At 34.2% G+C, this 20,428-nt stretch overlaps 2 protein-coding genes across 5 annotated transcripts in view; one reads left to right on the forward strand and one right to left on the reverse strand.

Annotated features, from left to right (window-relative positions):
- LOC117115296 (gephyrin-like) overlaps positions 1–674 on the forward strand; it is a 43,927-nt gene extending 43,253 nt beyond the window's left edge. Inside the window, exon 18 of the mRNA XM_033259023.1 lies at positions 249–674. Coding sequence (XP_033114914.1) covers positions 249–479 — 231 coding nt within the window. The 3' untranslated portion in view covers positions 480–674. The remainder of the gene's footprint in view (positions 1–248) is intronic.
- A 1,629-nt stretch (positions 675–2,303) lies between these two features.
- The window catches only part of LOC117115297 (zinc finger protein 84-like), a 21,268-nt gene continuing 3,143 nt past the window's right edge, over positions 2,304–20,428 (reverse strand). Inside the window, exons 1-6 of one of the 4 annotated variants that reach the window (XM_033259028.1) lie at positions 11,893–12,156; positions 8,634–8,716; positions 8,444–8,495; positions 7,094–7,180; positions 5,819–5,965; positions 2,304–5,717 (exon numbers count right to left, since the gene is read on the reverse strand). In XM_033259028.1, the coding sequence (XP_033114919.1) occupies positions 2,854–5,717; positions 5,819–5,965; positions 7,094–7,178 (3,096 nt within the window). In that variant the 5' untranslated portion in view covers positions 7,179–7,180; positions 8,444–8,495; positions 8,634–8,716; positions 11,893–12,156 and the 3' untranslated portion in view covers positions 2,304–2,853. Of the gene's footprint in view, positions 5,718–5,818; positions 5,966–7,093; positions 7,181–8,443; positions 8,496–8,633; positions 8,717–11,892; positions 12,160–20,428 lie in introns of those variants that run through there. The other 3 variants (XM_033259025.1, XM_033259026.1, XM_033259027.1) reach the window with 3 other exon arrangements.

Below are 20,428 nucleotides of genomic sequence, written 5' to 3' on the forward strand. Positions count from 1 at the left end.
AATCTTAAAAAAATCTCATCTGTACATTCAGTAATAACAGTATATACTGTGAGAGGTTCTTTACTGTGACTGTGAGAAAGATGGGATTTTTTTTTTCACATTCATTTAGATAATTTACGTTCAAGGGGAAGGGAGATCGTAATCACTGTCGTAATCATCTAAACAAGGTACTGTATTTACAAGTCTCGCTGTTTAATTGGAGTGGACCAGTTGTATCAATAGTCTAAATAATATTCATTTACTTTCAGATTGAAAGGGACATAAAACTTGATTCTAGACCAGAATTCCACAGGGTGGTATTATCATGGAATGGTGATGACCCTGTACCATTAGCCACCAGCACTGGAAACCAAATGAGTAGTCGTTTACTTAGTATGCTATCAGCACAAGCATTACTTCAGCTGCCTCCAGGAACTGATACCAAGCCTGGCCTCAAGGCTGGTGATTTGGTTGATGCTTTAATAATTGGCAGAATGTAATCGCAATGTTTATAAATGATGAAAAAGAATAAAGCCAACCCTGTCATTTCCATTACTTGTAATCTATAGCATATTGTGGCAAAGACAAGTCAAACCAGTCTCGTCGCAAATCGTGTTTCAGAAAAAATGGCAAAAACATGCAAAAACACTAACCCATATATATCTATACATCATGCTATGCTGTTATTTTCCCCATTTTCAATGTTAAAACAACACTTTTTAAGGCTTTGATGATAGTTTCTGCATGAGAAATGCCTGAAATCATATACTGTACTTTGAAGGCCAATTTCTCATATATTGTTCTTTAAACAGTTGTAGTAACTTCATAAGGAAATGTTGGATACTCTTTAACACTGTATTAATAACTCAAAATCGATTTTTGTGACTGCTTTGGCTTGTCTTTGCCACAATTTTCTTCATTTTATAATATTATTATCACCAACATCATCCTCATTATTGTTACTTGTATTATTACTAGTAGTGGTATTGAACAAAACTTTATAAAAAATTTAAGCTGATTTTTTTTTTGTTAAGTTTGATAAATCCACCCCTTGAGCGGTAAAGCTCTTATAAATCAAAAATTTTAATATACACACAGACTACTTTGCATTGTGCCACTTGTAGTTATTAACTCTTTTGTTTTTAATTTGTGACTGAGACGTTGACTTATATATGATGCATATTTACATATTAACATATTAGTATTCATTTTGAGCGATCTAAGGAAAAAATTTGTATTAGCTAGCAAGAACAAGCTTTAAAATACTAACAAAGGGTACAAAGGGGGAGCCATGGCACCCCCTTCCTTGGATACGTCCCTATATCGGACTCCTTGCCGGGGGATTTCTGGTGCTGCCATTGTTTTTAACTACTTAATATTCCTTCATGAGTAGATTTTTTGTGCTCTGAAAATTTTTAGTGGTAGGGGTGCAACACAGTCTATTAATAGTAGAATTACATTTGTTCTAACCTAGTTGGGATCAGTAAGTCTTTATGGTCTCTCAATAACACATTTGACAGTAATTATGTGTTGTAGTTCCACATTTACAGAAATTAAGGGGCGTTTAATCTAGTATATATGTTTCCACTTTACACTAAAGAAAACAAACACCTCCTTTGAATAAATATGGTAATTTAAAACATTTAATTTGTAAAATAACAGTGAAGCCATCAATCTGTTGTGATAGAACAAAGTACAATGCCATTGTAATATTTATTTTTGCATTGTTTACTTTAACTGCTTTAATGGTGTTGGGCTTTACTCTTGAATAAATATTTTGTCTACAACTTTGATTAAGTTTTAAGAATGATCATATTATATTAGTTAATCTGGGTGATGTTTTTAAAAATTATTATAATCAGGAGTGTACCATGCTGCGTTCAAATCAATACACTTTCACCATTGAAATTTGAATCTCCATTACAAAAGTAATAAAATGAGGGTTTTATTTTTCTCATGATTGAAAACAACTCAATTCAGTTTTATAACAAAAAATGGTATGCAGGAACAATCAGCATCAACAGCAAGTCAGAAATTTAAAAAGTCTTGATGCAAGCTATACAACCAACATTTGGAACTAGATTCCAACTCACATCACAAGTGTTGTAGTGATACGAATGCACCAGTAGTGCTTCCATAAAGTATTCTTGTTTATGAATAAAATATATTTGAATATAAATGATTTTCTGGTATCAGTATTTTGAAGTACTTCTACTCCGATTGATGAACAGTAGGCCTTCAGTGCATTATTATGTTATTAACATTGCTGATCATCTAACATAGATGGGATGATTATTCAAATAAAGCAGTAGAAATTTAACTAAAACTTACAAGGTGCCACCAAAGTCTGTATGCACCAAAGATGAGGGAGTGCCAATTATAAGGAAGTACCCCAGTACAGTATTACAAACATACCAAAACATTCCATGTCTCAACATCTTGCCACTGAGAAAAGGTAACAATTCGCCAGTGGCGCCAGGATTTGCCCGACAGGGGGGGGGCCCCATGTCCGAGACGAGAGTAAATGGGCTTGGCCGGGCATCGATCAAAATCTTTTGAAAGTGGTTTCAAAGGTTTATTTAATCAATTTTAGAGTCTCATTATATGTAGAAAAGCATATCATTTCTTTTTCTCCCTGACGAATTGAGGTTATTCCCCGACAGCCAAGGCCCCCGGCGCCACCGCTGTCAGTGTTTGCAACCAATAACCTTTAACATTTAAAGCCTGAACAGCCTCACTGCACCAATTCTACGAATTTTCAATTGATTTACATTTTTATAGCTTTCATACAATTCAATTAATGTAATTAATTTTGAAATACTGTATGTTTCAAATGGACAATTTGTTTATAACATTCAACAACTATCTACATCATCAGTTTTCACTGTGTTCTTCTTCTACAAAATGTTCTTGGATCACATACAAGTGAACAGGTTCCTGAGAAGAGTCTTGCTCTTCAATCTGCTGTACATCATCACTTGGTAAGTCAGACTGCTGATATACCACTAATCTATCTTCACCCTGCAAAAGACCCTGCTGAAGAGCTACTTGTTGCAACAGTTGAGCTGCAGATGCTTCTGCTGGAATATTTCCATCCTGAATAATGATTTGTTGTGTAGGAACCTCGGAATCTGCATAAACTTCACCAGTTCTAATTACCTCTCCTGAAGCTGAGCTCTGAATAAGAGCCTGCCTAACTGGGATTTCGGAGTTTTGCTCACTTGATACAATGTGAAATATCTGCTGTTCTTGGTCACTAGAATGAGTTTCCTGTAGCAAGTTGACTTGAATTGATGGTGAAGTCTCTTCATGAACAAGCTCTGTTCGATTTATTTGATATTCTTGACCGAATTCCTCTTGAGAGGAGCTTTGTCCTAAAGGATTGTGTAAAGCTTGATCAGTTGCTTCACCAGTTACAACATCAAGCTGTGACTGCTGATCCCCAGTGGCTTGTTCTGAGCTGCCAAGGTTGACAGCATTCTGTTGCAACATTAACTGTTGAAGTACTTCTTGCTCAAGACTTTCCTGATTGTGGACAGTATTTGAACTCTGCTGCAAAATGACACGTTGAACATGGTCTCCAGTTATGGCGAGTTCTTCTTGTTCAGCTGCAACAGCTGCCAGCTCTTTCTCATCACCTATAGCATCCAATGCATCACCACGATCCTTTGATGACTGCTCTTGTATTAAGACCAGATGAACAGTTTCTGTTTCACCTCCTTCACCTTGTAGAACAACTTGTTGGACAGTTCCAGGCGGAAGACGTTCTTTGCCATCACATTTGATGATTTCCTCCTCTCCAGACCCACCCTGTAGAGGTTCTTGTTGCATCTGGAGAATGAGAGCCTCTGCTGCTGCATGAATCTGCATATGTACATCAGCAGCAGCTTTGTCATGAAAAGATGTACTGCACATATTGCACCGGTACTGCCCATGAACAATTGATCCATGTGACTTAAGGTGTGTTACAAATCCTGCCTTGTTTCCAAAAGTCTTACTACAGTGACTGCACTGATATACACGTGGGGCATCATGTGATCGCACATGAGTTTTTAATTTGGAAGGTACATCAAATTGCTTCTGACATATATCACATTTGTATTTCTTTTCTCCAGTGTGTTTTCTTTCATGAGCATCGAGTCTAAACTGGCTCAAGAATGCCTGTTCACAATATTGACATTTGTAGGGTCTTTCCTTTGTATGTACCTTTACATGGTTGTCATAATTTGTACGAGTAGAAAAAGTCTTACCACAATTTGTACATTGAAAAGGTTTCTCCCCAGTGTGAGTCTTTATGTGATTGTCTAAATTACCATATTGTGTAAACCCTTTTCCACAATGGCTACATACATATGGTTTAACTCCTGTGTGTATACGTTCATGCACATGTCTTGTGGAGCTTGTTGCAAACCCTTTTCCACAATAATTACATTTGTATGGTTTCTCACCTGTATGAACCCTCTGGTGGACTTTCATTTTGGTAAGAGTTGCAAAACATTTTTTACAATTTGGACAGGGGTATGGTTTCTCTCCGGTATGGATACGTTCATGAACTTTTAAGTCTCCTGTCCCATAAAAGAACTTGTCGCAGAAAGTACATGGAAATTTCCGATCTTTATTATGCACTTTAATGTGCTCATCAAGAGTCCACTTTTTAGCGAAAGACTTTGGGCAGATAGTACACTTCCATGGACGTTCCCCAGTATGTGTATACATGTGTCGTTTCAAATAAATGGGCAATGCAAATGTTTTGTTACATAAAGAGCATTCATGAGGTCTATCTTCGTTATGTGTTAACAAATGGGTTCTAAGCCCACTTCGTTGCACAAATTTCTTACGACAAACACGGCAGGTGTACAATTTCTCACCTGTATGCATCTTCATATGAGTGTTAAATGTAGAGTTGGTTGCAAAGGCTTTTGGGCACATCTCACATTTGTAAGGTCGTTCTCCAGTGTGTATTCGCAAATGAACATTCAGCTTTGTCTTAGTAGAGAAACTTTTCCCACAATAAGTACATGTGATTTTTTTTACTTTGTGTACTTCCTCGTGTTCTTTCCACTTTTCAATGTCTTCGAATGTTTCATCACATTCAAAGCATTTGAAAGCATTTTCAACCTTGTGGTCATTCTGAATATGCTGGTAGAGGTGAGATCTTTTTGGGAACTGTTTTCCACACTCCTCACACAATGGTAAAGGAGGACGAGTTCGTATTCGCTTCTTTCTTGGATCATTATGAGATTCCTCTTCATTAACATCTGCCTCCTCAACATCATCTTCAATCCAAACATCATTATCTGCATCTGCATCTTCTCCAAGAACAAAATCGGAAGATTTCTTCTTCTGTTGCTTTCGTTTTGAATGTCTGACAACCATTTTGTCAACAATTTCTAATGTGTCTTCACCAAAGCCACTGTTCTTTATATCTTGGTCACTAAGCACAATATTTTCTTCCTCATTAACATTATCTGTGCATTCATCATCATCTAAAACAGCTTTTTCAATTGTTTGTTTGATCTGTTTTAGATCTGCAGTTTCATCAAATTCATAATTTTTATAGCGACTATTTTCTTTTCGTTGACGGCCAGATCGTCTTGGTGATGTATTTTGTGAAATATCAAATGAGCTTCCAGAAGCTATACTCACAGATGGATCCTCATCCTCAACTTTATTTTTTCGTCCAAGAGGTCTTCCTCGTTTTTTATGTTTCTTTGGGGACTGCATACTAGCATTTTTGCCTGTGAATATATAAAAGTAATTTTATTGATTTTTTTTTCTAGAATAATATTTGCAATTTTTTTTGTAGTTATTACACTATATAAATTCTACTGTTACTAACAACCTGGTTTCATCCACTCTTCATTCTCTTCCAGAAGTAGAAATACTGTGTGTTCTTGAATGTGTGCCAAGTATTCTTCATCAATTTCAGTGCCATCCTCTTCAGTCACAACCTTTACAACATTCTTTAGGTCAAGCTTCTCCGATCCTATAAAAAATATTTTTTTTTTGTATTATTTTGTTATTGTTCACTTGCATACACAACTTTAAAACAGCATTAAAACATGATTGTGTACATAGATACTGTATCTGTTTCTGCAATGGCAGAACTGAAGGAATAGATCATACACAACAATTGTCATGAAGAATGACTGATTGCAGCTGCAAAAATTTTCTACTATTACAGCAACAGAATACAGTTTTCATTATCAGCATAGCCACCACTATCATTATAAATTGCTTAATTTGTATAGGGAAAGACTTCTTTTATAAATTGTTCGCAAACCTGCCACCAGCTGAAATAAAATTCTATTTTTGACCAGTTAGCGCACTGGGTGCCACAAAATTTTGAAAATACTGTATCAGAAAAAGAAAGGGTTTTTAACATTTTTATTACATTTGCTGCTACCTTAAAATACATTCATCAATATAATTTTATTTTTATTTTCTCTTCCACCAGATGTTAGCAAAAACAGCTTGCTAAATAAGAAACTACAGTATTTGTTTTGTCTGTTCTATTCTGACGATCTTAAAAAAAGTAAGTTTGCTTAACAAGGTACAAATAAGTCTTGAATATTCAAGATAAAAAAAGAATGAATGAAAAATGTTCTTGCCAATTAAAATATGTGTAACTAATACCATTCCCAAAGTATCACCTAAGTAAATATCTGCCAACCATGTAATGTGCATTGCAATATTATTCAACATCAACAATCAGTAAAACACAAATCTTGCTGTTATATAGTCAATTACAACTACCCAGTGGCGGTTGCGAGCGCCTAAATAACATTGTACATTTTTACAATCTCTCCTACACTCTAGCAGCAGTGGTATCATCATTTCCCCAACAGCTGGTCCATCGTTTCCTGGAAGATGGATGGTAGAAGATTTACATCTGATGGAGAGCTAATGATGCACCTCTCCATGACTAACACAGTTGTCATGGACCACTCACACAATTCAGCACAATTGAGACTTTAAGTTATGGGTTATTCTCCTACCTACTGTATACATTTATATTTCCGAGGAATATGCCACATGATTGGAAAGAAACATTTGGGTTCATGTTAAAATCATGTACTGAGACACACACTACCTTAAACATTTCACTCATTACCTTTTTCTATAATTTCATCCAATGAGTTAGCAACAACGGTTTTTTTTTTCTGTCTTGATAAATCCCAAACCTTGTATGCTTTCATTTCTGAAAATAAAGAACAGTCACATCAGTATGTTTTATCTTACCAACATTATTCTTCAAATGAGATCTTAAATCAACATATTATATTTATAATTTTAAAATTTACATGACAAACTCAATTTATAAGCTATATTTAACCATTCACCCTAAACCTATGTGAAGAAGCAGTTTAGTATACTGTATATGAAACTACGGTATACACAATTATAAAGTTTTTTCAACTTAGAAAGAAAACAGGCTCCCAGCGAGAGTGTGTGTCTATGCCCTATACTACCTTTGTATTATATTTACTAATAAAGTTTCCACATGGGATTCGGTTATCAGGAAATGTGTGGTGTTGTATTTTTTAATGACTTTTGTACAGTAATATGGTACTTAAGATGACACATGACCTATCATACACCTCCACAGGATTTACCCTTTCAGGCATCTTTAACTGCCAGATGACAACATAGTGTCTTTGCCCCTGAGGGGGAACTGACACAAAAAATGATCATTCAATTTTGCATTGATTGTAGAATATCATTATAAAATATGTGTTTGTAAAATTTGTTCACACCAGATTGTCAAATGAAACCATTCAAATTATATACAGAAAAATTGTGAGAAATAATGGTCATAATATTGAATAAAGTATTGATATTTTAATCTGTTATTTGTCTTTTTGGACAAAGGGTTTAGATTTAATAAATATATATATCTATTTACATCAACATTCCCTGTCACATGGAAAAGCGCTAAAATATGTCCAATCCACAAAGGTAGTGACAAAACAGAAAAAAGCAACTATAGACTTATTTCAATTCTCTCTGTCCTAAGATTCTTGAAAGAGTGGTCTTCGAACAAATTTATTTCTATATACAGTACATTCTTATAGTATGTTCTATGAACATCAATTAGGTCTTCTAAATCTGACAGAAGACTGGCTCAAATCCATTGATAAGGGGAAGTACATAGGCCTTGTAATGATCGATAAAAAAAAAAAGCATTTGACGCTGTCAACCATCAGCTTCTACTTAAAAAACTACCATCATTTAACCTTCATGAAAATGTTATAAACTGGTTTAAGCACACTTGCATGATAGAAATCATATTACAAGTGTCAATGGTGTTTCCTGAAAAAAAAATGTAATAGTGTCTGTGGTATCCCACAGGGATCTATCCTTGGGCCATTGTTATTTCTACTGTACATAAATGATTTGTATCAAGATATCTAAAATTGTAAAGTTTCTTTGTATGCAGATGATGCAGATTTATACTACTCACCTGACAATATAAATGATGTACTGTACCTGTAGTTGAAACTCTCAATGTTAACCTAAATAAAATTAAAAAATGGCTCATTAGAAACAAAAGTAGAAAAGTGAGTATATGGTCATAGGTACTGTACTTCTTGTAAACTTAAATTTAAATATTGATGGTGCAAAAGATCAAACGTGTAAAGCATTGCAAACACCTTGGTATTACAATTGATGATAACCTCTCTTGGAATGACTATACTGAATATGTAAAAGGTAGGCTCTGCAAGGACTCTACTACCTGAAAAAAACAAATTCTATTTTACCAAAAGATACTTCATGCACAATGTATTGATCTCTAATTTCTCCCTATTTTGAATACTGCCATGTTGTCTGGGGGCACTCAAATGCATCTCAAAGTTACAAACTTCAGGTTATGCAAAACAGAGCTGCCAAAATAATAACTAGGAGGACTAGGAGAAAGCCTTAACTTAGATAACCTTGAGAGGACGCTGTATCAGAATGAGGCCATCACTATGTTAAAAATTTCCAATAATTTAGCACCAACTTACCTAACAAGCAGATTCTATATTAAAGTATGTTGCTATAACACCATGATTGCTATAACACCATATCTAAAAATCATTTAACACTACCCAAACCAAGAACAGATTATAAAACACATAGCTTATCATACAGAGGGGCTAAATTAAGGAATGAACTTAGTGATGACCTCAATAACTCAAATAACATTTCCAATTTTATAACGAAAATAAAAGTTAATTAAAAGTATTATAGTTAAATGAAAAGTGTATTTAAGATAATTCAGTTTAATGTAATTATGTTTCTTTTCAGTAGGCCCCAATGTGATTTTATTTTGTAATTAGTCTATTTTTACCTTTTTGTTTTAATTTCTGTTTTGATTTGTAATTACGGCCTTGTCGAAATATAGGCTCCCAGCGGGAGCGTGTGTCTACTGCCTTATACAGGAGTTTTTGTTTTTTTAATTTTGTCTTATGTTCTTCAACATGCAGATGTGTGTATTATTGTAGTGTATCTGGATTTTTAATGAAAATTTTCTTTCATATAACAATATTCTGTATAGGCCTATCTATATACTGTATATAAAAGGCAAATTGGGGTTTGTATGTCCCGAATTTTCTCTTTTGTTACTGAACCGATTTCAACCAAATTTTAGCTCAAATGTTCAGATTGGTGCTGGGCAGGTAATAGGCTATGTGGTGTTTTCCAAAATCACGTCATTTATTAATAATTAATAAAAAACTAATTTAAATTAGTCCCGGCTGGCACTTTTTCACAATGTCATTTCAGAAGGATGCATACGCGTAAACAAAGTAGCTCCAGATATTCATGCCTCTTTCAATGTTTTCTCACAGATATGAGCCAATATGTCTTTCTCAATACTTATATGTTGTTATTATTTTGTATCGCTATAATTTTCAATTATTTACAATATCTTCGCAATACAATCCAGTCAATTATATCACACGCGTAGTAATATACTGGACCGTCACATATCGTGTCAATCCAGGTCTGCTGTCATGTGTGGGTCAACAAACAACCATGTGAATCTTTCTCGACAGGGAGACTGCCAACAATCGATGGAAAACAAAAACAAGATAACATGATTTTAATTGAAATGTGAGTATGGTACATGTATTACATTATTAATATTTAGTTATAGGCTATAGCCTATAGTTTACCTGTCAACTAGGCCTGTCTTAACCTACCTGGCCTAGGCCTACAGTAGCTTAGCCTAACTACAGTTTTTAAATGTGGTTATATTACACTAGTTTGAAGGTTTACTGTAAGCCAATCAGTTACACTTACTATACATCTTCGTGGTTAGAAAAGCAAAATAGAACGTCGCACCATTAAGAGTGCCTACCTACCCCATATACCTAAATACAGAATTCACGAATGCAGGCAATTTTTTTTCAATGCAAGAGGGTGGGTTTTTCAAAGAAATTTAACAGATGCACGTATACAGACATTCCAATCAACATTTGGTTGCTCAACTCAAAAAGGGAAATTGTAATGTTCGTTAGAAAATGAAAAAAAAATCTATACTTTATAATAATAGTAATAATAATAGGCCAATTTATAAGGTGCAAATAAACAAGGTGTTTGCCGTTGCTTTTTATACTGTTTATATCTGTGCACTCGTTTAGCATGATATGCCTATCTTAAAACCCATAGTATTTTTTACTGTCTTGAATAACGGTCCAGACCTAAATGCCCTACTGTAGTGATATAAATCTAGTTTTTGGATATTTTAGCCTACGAATTGTTTGAAATAGGGCATTAACAAAACAAAAAAAGTAAAAAGTTGGTTATACACAAGTGGAACATCTAAAAGTAATACTCTTGTTAAGGTGTTCCTATAGTAGTGTGAACTGTCACTTAAGAAGAGAGCTTGGTGTTCCTATTCTGTCCGAGTCTCAGTAAGGGCAGTCTGAAAGGCTACTGTAAGTAGGGCTAGCCTATCTACCGTATGTATGTAAATTGCCGGTGACTAAATGTATATCACCCGTTCAGCATGATATGCTATCTTAAAACTCTTAGTATTTTTTACTGTCTTGAACAACGGTCCAGACCTAAATGCCTTCCTGTAGTGATACAAACTAGTTTTTAGCTATTTTAGCCTACAAGTTAATTGTTTGAAATAGGGCATTAACAAACAAACAAACAAAAAAAAAAGAAGTAAAAAGTTGATTATACTGTATACAAGTGGAACATCTTAAAAGTAATATCCTTGTTAAGGTGTTCCTATAGTATCGTGAACTGTTACTTAAGAAGGGAGCTTGGTCCTCAATTCTGTCCAATAAGCTGCCTGATCTCTCAAATGGAGCAACATAATTGGTCAATTCTCAGTTACTTGCGGCGACGACGCTGCTATCGTACACCCGGTAGCAGTGAAGCAGTGATTATTACATGTTACCATTATGTGTACAAGATGATACAATACATGTACGAGATATGTGCGAGATTGCCCAAAATTTTGGGTTTTTAAAAACAAGAAATTATGCCAAAAAAACATGAAATTATGCTAAAATCGGCTAGATTATGCCGCGGCATAATGCCAGATGCCGTGGCCTCCAAATTATGCCAAAAAGCATAATTATGCCAGAAATGGCAACGCTACTTGTGGATCCCAAACATTTATTGTACAGGAACTCCGTTCCTTTTGGTATGCCCGCCTGCGCACTCACCAGCAATCTGTATACTCTTTGTTTCAATGGATTTTCTTTTTCTTTCAATTTTAATGTTTTTATCTTGTATGGTATATACATATATATGTTTATGAAGGAAATAAATATAATATGCATTTACTGTAATTATTATATACCATAGAAAAAAATTGGCATAAATTTTTGTTTTACCTAAAAAAAAAAAATAAAAAAAAAAGGAGAAGTAGAGACTAGGCCTATTTATTTCTCGTAGGTAGGAGATTACCATTTTCTTGACGACTTTTTCATTACTAGGCGAATTCAGAGATTGTAGATCGCATCCTTTGGAATGCTCTCTCCAGCTGATTTTTGTGTATATTCTGGTATACGGTATACTTCATACAGTTGAGTGTCCAAGGTATTGTGTATTATTCTTTCTTTCGACTGGATAGCATTTTCAGTAACGCAGTATTGCTTTTCAAAATGATCCAGTTTTCTTAAACAAAGTTTATATAAACAGAAGTAAAATATTATAAAACAGAACACAAAAGTATCAAAAATACAAGAGAAAAACCCAAATTAAACATTGGCACAAAAATTGATGAAAAGTTCAAATTGCAAAAAACCTGATAATAAAAATTTAATTTAAAATATATTAGCACAAATGGTATATTGCACTTGACTATGGTCATATTTGTTGATATTTTTTTCTGATTTCATTTGGTAGATTATTCCGAAGTTTGGCTGATCGGTATTGAAAGGTTCGTTTTCCTTGAGTATTTTCCAGTTTTAGTAATACAAAGGTTTTTACTGCTTTGACTTTGAGTGCATTTGGGATGGACACCATCATTAAACATAAACATTGAAGATATGATGGTGCATATTACCATATGTAAACACTTAAATACAACTACAAGTAAATGTTCTCTCCATCTTTCATTTAGTGGTTTCCAGCTTAATTAATGTATCTATATTACTTATTGGATAAAAACAGCTAAGTGACAGTAAATACAGTATGGTAAATACAGTATATGAAGCAAAAATATAGATAATATTAAAGCAGCTACAGTAATAATATATATACATACAGTATTCAATAATGTTTATTAAGATTGCTTATTTTGGCAGACCAGTAGAATGCTTTGTACACTGTTCTTTGCATACTTTGTTGTAGTAGGACCGCCCCCATCTGTTGTACAGTCTCCTGATGAAGTCCACTGTGTGGACGAAAGCTAGAAATTAAATTCTATATTGTTGTCTCAAAAGTGTTGCTGTCATTTACTTTATATTATTTATACATATAAAAATTAGATTTTGCCGGGAATGTGGCTTTAATATTTGCAATTTTTATATTGCCTAACATAACCAGGATAAAACTACATTCAATAAGGAAAGCTTACCACTAAAAGAGAAAATATATTAACACTGCAGTGGTCCTTGACATAATGTAAAAAGGTATGATTAAAATAATAAAAGCAATACACAGAAGTTTGTAGGCAATAGGCCATACACACAAATGAATGAAATATAAGAAAAATCAAACAATAATGTTCTGTGGGTAGGCAATATGCATTGTGTAATAATGAATCAAATATAAGATCCACATAAAGTAAAGAGCACCATAATTTTCCTTCAGGATTCTGGGATAATATTTTATTCGGACCCTAAACTTTTGAAACAGTGGCACATTTTACATGATAAAGGTGGATCCAAAAATAAAAGTAAACATGAGATAAACAGCAAATAAAACTACAAACAGCATACTGTACATTAAGAAGACAATATCTTAAAAACAAGCTGAATAAATGTCACTTAAGCAATTGACAAGGCCACCCCTATCCAACACCCCCCACCCTCATCAAAGTATTATTAGGAAATGATGCCTCATTAGAAGCGAAATGACAATCAAAATAGCCATGTCAGTCCCCTGAGTAACCCTTATTTTATTAAAAATAAATATTCAATATGAAATTAATGAAACTCAAACTAAGAAATTTAAAATGTAGAAAATCACAAGGGGAAATGAAATAAACTAAAAAACAAATAAAATTCAAAAACAACTAAGATGTTCAGAACACAGAACATCCCTGAAAGCACACATTTCCCTCATCTATATGTTCGTCTTCCTCACGAAATCACAAAATCTTCTCTACTCATCCCAGTGACCTCCCCCTTCCCGACCCCAGAGCTGGAAAATTGCACGACCGGCAGTCGGAGTCACTGACCTTTAACCCGAAGGCATTTTTTTTTTTGCACATCACAATTTAATACATAAATATAATATTGCTTGCTCCAAACCACTAAATGTACTACTGTTTTGCTAATAGTGTAAAGATAACATTTGGTCCTGGAGGCATTTGATCAAGATAACCTTCATGGTCCGGGCACCAACCTGCAGAGCTAAATGTGAAAATACTTCAAATATCCCCCTCCCAAAGTATTTTTTTACTTTTGTGAGAATGTAAGAAGTTACGGATTCTCCTTAGAACACGCAACACAGTATTGTAGAAGTGGAACAAAACAAAAACAAGATAAGCCAAAAAGGTATGGATTAGGGCAAAGAGATAGCATTTCTATAAATTAAAAAAAAAAAAAATCCTATTAAATAAATATCTACAAATATCTAAAAGAGTAGATAGTAAAGTAAGTAAAATAATAATTAAAGATAATGTGATCAGTTGAGAATAGGGAAATTCAGTGCAAATAAAAGAGATGACATTACCACTGACTTTACAATACTAATTTACATCACAATGCTTTTATTTGCATTTATTGTAGTTTGTTCTCCTTATACCACTTTTGTACATTGTTCAAAACATATTGCACTGTATCATAATAAACAGCTCCCTATTACCTTTAATACATTTGTTCGCACAATTGAAGATATACATACTGTAACTATGGAACCAGAAGTAGAAAAAACTTTACCACTGTATAATGAAAACAAAAATGGGACAAAACAGTATCAGCTATAGAGGTGCCAAAATATGGAATGGCTTAGAACACAATATAAAAAATCTACAAAGTATTAGTTTATTTAAAAGAGAAATACATTTAACAGACTACTTAACAAATATAGATAAAACTGGTAATCTTTACTTTACTTGGTCGTAATTTTACTTTTTTTTCAATTGTATTTATCATATTATCATTACACTCTTTTTAAGAATCGTGATTTATAAATGAATCGTCTTCTATTATTATCTTTTTATTTTGATTTTGTAGTTATTATTGTTCTTTCTTTGTAGGGCATCAAAACTTAAAGCTTGCTTGTAGAGTAATTGACGCCTTTTAAATCAATTTTTGAATTGAGAATTGTAAAAAAATATATATGATAAAGAAATTGATTGAATAAAATTTATTGTGATAGTATCATTTGTAGTAGTATTTTGGCTAGAACATAAATACAACATCATCGGCAAAGATACAACATACAATAATGAATGATTGAATTGAATATTTTTTACAGTTTGGCTATTGTTACACCAGTCAACAGTTTCTAATGCTGATTAGCTGTTTGTGTATGTATGGATCATTGGAATAGGACTGGAATTAGGAATTGTTTTAGGACTGGACCAATAGCCGTTTCCAATTTTTGTTATGTCTTCTTTAGCTACAGCCTTTATTTTTTTTTTATTGTAAGCCTATTTACTTGGTTTATACTTGCTCCCATCATTTTTCTCTAGGGGCGGTGGTACAAATGTCTGACAGGGTCTAATGTTCCGGCATGAGGAGGAAGTCATTTACCCCATCAGGCTAGTCTGTAGCACCTGTCGTCCGACAAAAATCAAACTCGTCTGACTGAAAATTCATATTCATGTCAACAAAATATTCACATCCGAGTCTTTTTGATGTCTTATTGCTGTTCAATTTGACACCTCATAAAACTTGACTTCCACCTAGGGCCTAATATTGTAGCTTAGGTTTATCTACCATAAAATGACCTGGTAAAGCGCGCACCTGCCCCAGAAAATTTTTCTTTTAATATGCATTCTAATTTTTCAAGGTGACAGCAACACTCAGATACATAAGTTTTTGTATGCCAAAATCGTTGATAAAATCAACACACAAAGGAAAAATTGATGCAGAAATACTCATTATTGGTACCCAAAAGCACCTAAATTAGCTGTTTTTGGTATTTTGGAGTTGTTTTCTGAAAATGTGGGTGACCTGGAGATTGCATGAGAGTCATAGGGAATGTCTAATTTAACGAAAACAATAAGATACTTAATTAGGCTATTTTTTTAAATAAAGTTGTCTGAAGGTTAACTACAGAATTTACAGTACAATGTAGTTAATGTGTCATAGGTTGTAAAAACTGTATTGAGTCAAAAAAAAATATTTCAAAAAAAAAAATCTTTTGCTTGACATTAGCAATTAATCATTTGTGAAACAAAATTATAGGCTATGTCAAGTGTTATATTGAACAGTGGCAGATTCAAGGGGAAACCCAGTCAGCACAGGACCCCATCCTATTTTTTTCCCCAAAATTATTTTTTAAAAAATGGAGAAAACAGACAAAATTGTATTCAACTTTTAATCTGAGAGTGCTATTTCCTGCATCTAGAGGTACCATAATCATAATTTCTATTTACGCAAGACTCTCCCTGAATCCCTCTATTTTGACTTCCTGGACCCACCACAGTTGGAGTATCATTTCTGAGCTACACAGAAGGGTAATTTTTATCCATCGGGGGAAAAGTGAAGTTTTCGTCGGGGAACCCATATCAAGGATAACCCTCATATTAAATAATTCATTGAGGTCGTGGAAGCAATCTCAACTTCAACACTGTTCAGAAATCTGTGGCGCGTTCAAGGGGAGGGGGAGGCTAAATTGTTCAATTTTTTTAAATGGAGATATAAGGAAAATTATATTCAAATTTTAAGTCTAAGAGTAATTTCCGGCCATCTAGAGGTGCCATAATCACAAATTTTCTTACCTCAGCCTCAACCATGGTGGGGCTCATGTGGTATAGATTCTCCATCTGTTGAAGTACTCAGTGGCGGATTCAAGGGGACCCACCGCCCCGCCCCGCCCTCCTAATTTTTTCAATAAAAAAATGGAGATATATAGATAACTATATTCATATGTCTGGAAGTGCAATTTCCAGCCATCTAGAGGTGCCATAATCACAAATTTTCTTCCCACCATGGTTGGGGCTGAGGTAGCATAGATCTTCTATCTGTGAAAGATACCCTCCCTGGGCCCTTCTATTTCAAATTCCTGGATCTGCCACTGGAAATTACAACAAATATGAAATCATATTACAGTAGCTTGATGCCTACTGTATAATAAACTAACTTATAAAATTCTACTTTTTTTACTTCGTAAAATTTTCGTAGCTTCCAGGGGCCTTCGCCCCCTGGACCCCCACCAGGAGCCCTTGGCCCCAGCCTAGATGCTCACTTCGCTCGCATACTCGACCTTATGAATTCCCCCCTCACTTTCAAAAACGTTGACATATGTAAAAAATTACAAACCGTTCAATAAAAGACAGTGCTCCAGCGCCCAAAATATTCATAGGCCAAAAAGTCGTGGGCGGGCTGACCGTGGTGCAATCACATACCCTTAAATTGTATTTAAAAAAAAAAAAATTCAGGCCTATATTATTTGTAAGGCCTGTTGTATAGGCCTATAGACAGAAAAAAAAAAAAGAAAGAAAAACAAATCCCGGCCGACCCCGATTCCCAAAAATCATCTGCTTGGGCAATATATAGATTTTTTTAACCTTTATGGGTGTATATTTAGCGCGAGTAGGCCTGCAATTGTTGGTGGCGGTGTTTAGAGCCACATTTTGCAGATTTGGCATAATTTGGCCCAATCTGGCATAATTTGAGCCAGGCCACGGCATAATTTAAATTTTATCGCTGGCAACGCTGGCACTTATCAGCAAAACGTATAGTCAAGCAAGAAAGTTATATGAACGATTCCTTAACAAATTTCTTAAATAAATTAAAATTACCATTACGCACATGTAAAGGAAGGCAATTCCAACAGTCAATAATTCTATGACAAAAAGAATGAGCAAGTTCGTTGCATCGGGGATTTCTATTACAAAGAGTAGGATATTATTTTCTTACATTAAGGATGAAGTCAAACATGTTAATAATTGGGCTGTTGAACAATTTAAAGAAAAAACACATATCGATGACTTTCCAATGTTTTTTAAGAGAAACAAAATTCGGCCATCCGGTCCTCATAGGATATCCAATATCCCCAATCCTTAAAAAAATCAGACACATGATAAGAAAATAATTGCGATGCAGTTTTAAGCATTTTAGCCGATATAAAATCGAGTCCAGGAGCACTGTTTTTCAGATTACCAATAGCCTTGCATACAATATCAGGAGTAAAGTTAATAACATCAATTTGGTTGTGAGAGCTGACACGGACATTGTTATCCGACCAATCCATATTAAGTGTGGTAGGATTACTAAAGCAACTTTTAAAGAACGAGTTAAATTTTTCAGCACTTTGGAACTTATTTATATATACCTGTTTATTATCCTTATATGAACTAGGCATACCAGTCATGCGTCGTTGACTTAATGCAGACCAAATAGATTCTGGGTTTCCCTTTTACCATCTTACTGGGGATGGCTGAATTATTTAAAGTATAATTTGGACCATATATCCCAAGACTCATTAATGTCACTAGTTTCATATGCTAAGTTCCATGGAGAATGGTTAATAAGCGAATGCAATAATATTTCATTAGTTTTGCCATAACAATAAATTTTACGTAACAAACTTAGGTTTAAATTTAGGTAACTTAAATTTACAAGTAACAGACAAATGATCAGTCATCACTAATCCTTGGGTAACTTTACAACTATCAATACAATCAATATTATTCATCAGTAAAAGATCAGGATTGCTACCAATAGTCATATAACCATTCCAATGATAAATAGTAGGTTGCATTTTATAGGTTCAAAACCAGCGCTACTAAAGGTACAGTATCAATGAAAAGTTTACTTTGGGTGTTTAGCCCATTATGATTTAAATCAACCCAATCCCAAACTACTTGAAGATTGAAATCACCGACTAGTATAAAGAGATTAGATGACTGCAAAGATTCAAGAAGAGTAATAGATTCAATAATGGCTTCATTTTCTTGTTCCTCAGGAGACAACGATTTATAACAACAACCTAATACAATGTTACAAACTATCAAGAGAAAAAGTAACACATACAAACTCAGCCCTAGAAAAACTTTCATTTAAAATTGCTGTAGGGTTTAGATAATGTTTTACAGCTATAAGTACTGTACCCCACCCCCATGTTTATTTCGGTCTTGTCTAAACACAAAATAAGATTGTTCAAAAAGTTCAGAGTCAAGGATAGCGTCATCAAATTACAAAATTCGAGATGACCACAGATAACTTTATTTGAGATTAACACAGACTCAGTTAAGAAAAGAAGGATGGAAACAAACTAGCTAGCAAGCTAGTGAATTCATGATGTTCGGCGCCTGTAGTGTTTAATAGAAGAACTGGTCATGCATACATGAGCTGCTAATTTCCATATCAATGAAAATTCCAATTAGACGAGCGCAAAGGGCTAGGCTGGTGAACTCTTGCTATGACCACTCGCAGATTGCTCCTGCTGATCGGGTACTACTACGATGAAGAACGATGAAGAACGAATTGATGCAAAACCAATCTTCAAATCCTAGTTTCCGCAAAGATTTCTGAATATTTTCTCAGCTAACAGGTATAATTATATAAGATATAGATGATGATTATTGGCATAAAACACATAAAAATTAGACAGATTGAAAACAAACAATATGTATAATGGAACATTCAGCATCCGATTTTTGGTTGCCACGCTGTAAAGAGGCCTGTGTACTGTATGTACATCCGCAATAAATTTTGCAATAGATTTTGGATTTTCTAAGCCTAACGATTCCTAAGCTTTTACAGATGTGCATATTCTTATATTTCCAATCGGAGTGGGGAAAAAAAAGATGCAATTGAAAAAGCACCATGTGACCTATATAGTGCACATAAAGTGAAAGCGCCATGGAGTGAGTGTTTGTGAGCACTGTAATGTACAAAGTTGATGAATATACCGCCAGTCAACTATTAAAAACTTGATTGGAAATTGAACTAGAGAATATTGCCATATTGCTTTGCTAAATAAATGTTATTATTAAGGTATTGGTCCCAAATGTAGATTTTTTTTTTAGAATTTTAGGACTGGGTCCTACGTAACCTAATGTTTTATATATTGTATCTGCTCTGACATAAGCTAATGCTTCTTATAATAATTACGGTATACTATATAGTGTAAGCAGCGCATAGCATAACTGTGCTTAGATATTGTGTGGACTAAAAGTAGCGCTTACCATGTCAGTTCTAGTAGACTTACAATTGTGTCTTTCTAACGATTCTTTATATACTGTACTAGAATATAAATATCAACTAAAAGGGTTTTTAAAAATTTAACATGCAGACTTTGCTACACTACACTAACCATAACACACGAGTGGTTAATAACAGGTCCGCATAGGTCAAACCGCCAATCTAAATGATGTCCACAACTGAAGCCTGTTTTTGCATACATCACCCTATATAAGAGTTAAGATCGGCATGTATTTGGGTTTAGATGATAGCAGTCATCGTGGGTGAGTGAACATGAAGGAATAAGAGAAGGTAAAGCTAGGCTCTCTAGTATACTCTAGTTGTTAAAAACAGTTTATATTTTTAATAATGTTGCAGTACCTCCCTGTACATTGCTTGAATTTAAGTTAATTTTATCATATCTTTAAGTGTGTTCCTTATGGATACATTTTTCATGATGACCACACACGCAC

The sequence above is a fragment of the Anneissia japonica genome, unplaced genomic scaffold (genome assembly GCF_011630105.1).
Source record: "Anneissia japonica isolate Jap-2015-1 unplaced genomic scaffold, ASM1163010v1 scaffold287800_len1627635_cov199, whole genome shotgun sequence".
Classification (NCBI taxonomy): Eukaryota; Metazoa; Echinodermata; class Crinoidea; order Comatulida; family Comatulidae; genus Anneissia; species Anneissia japonica.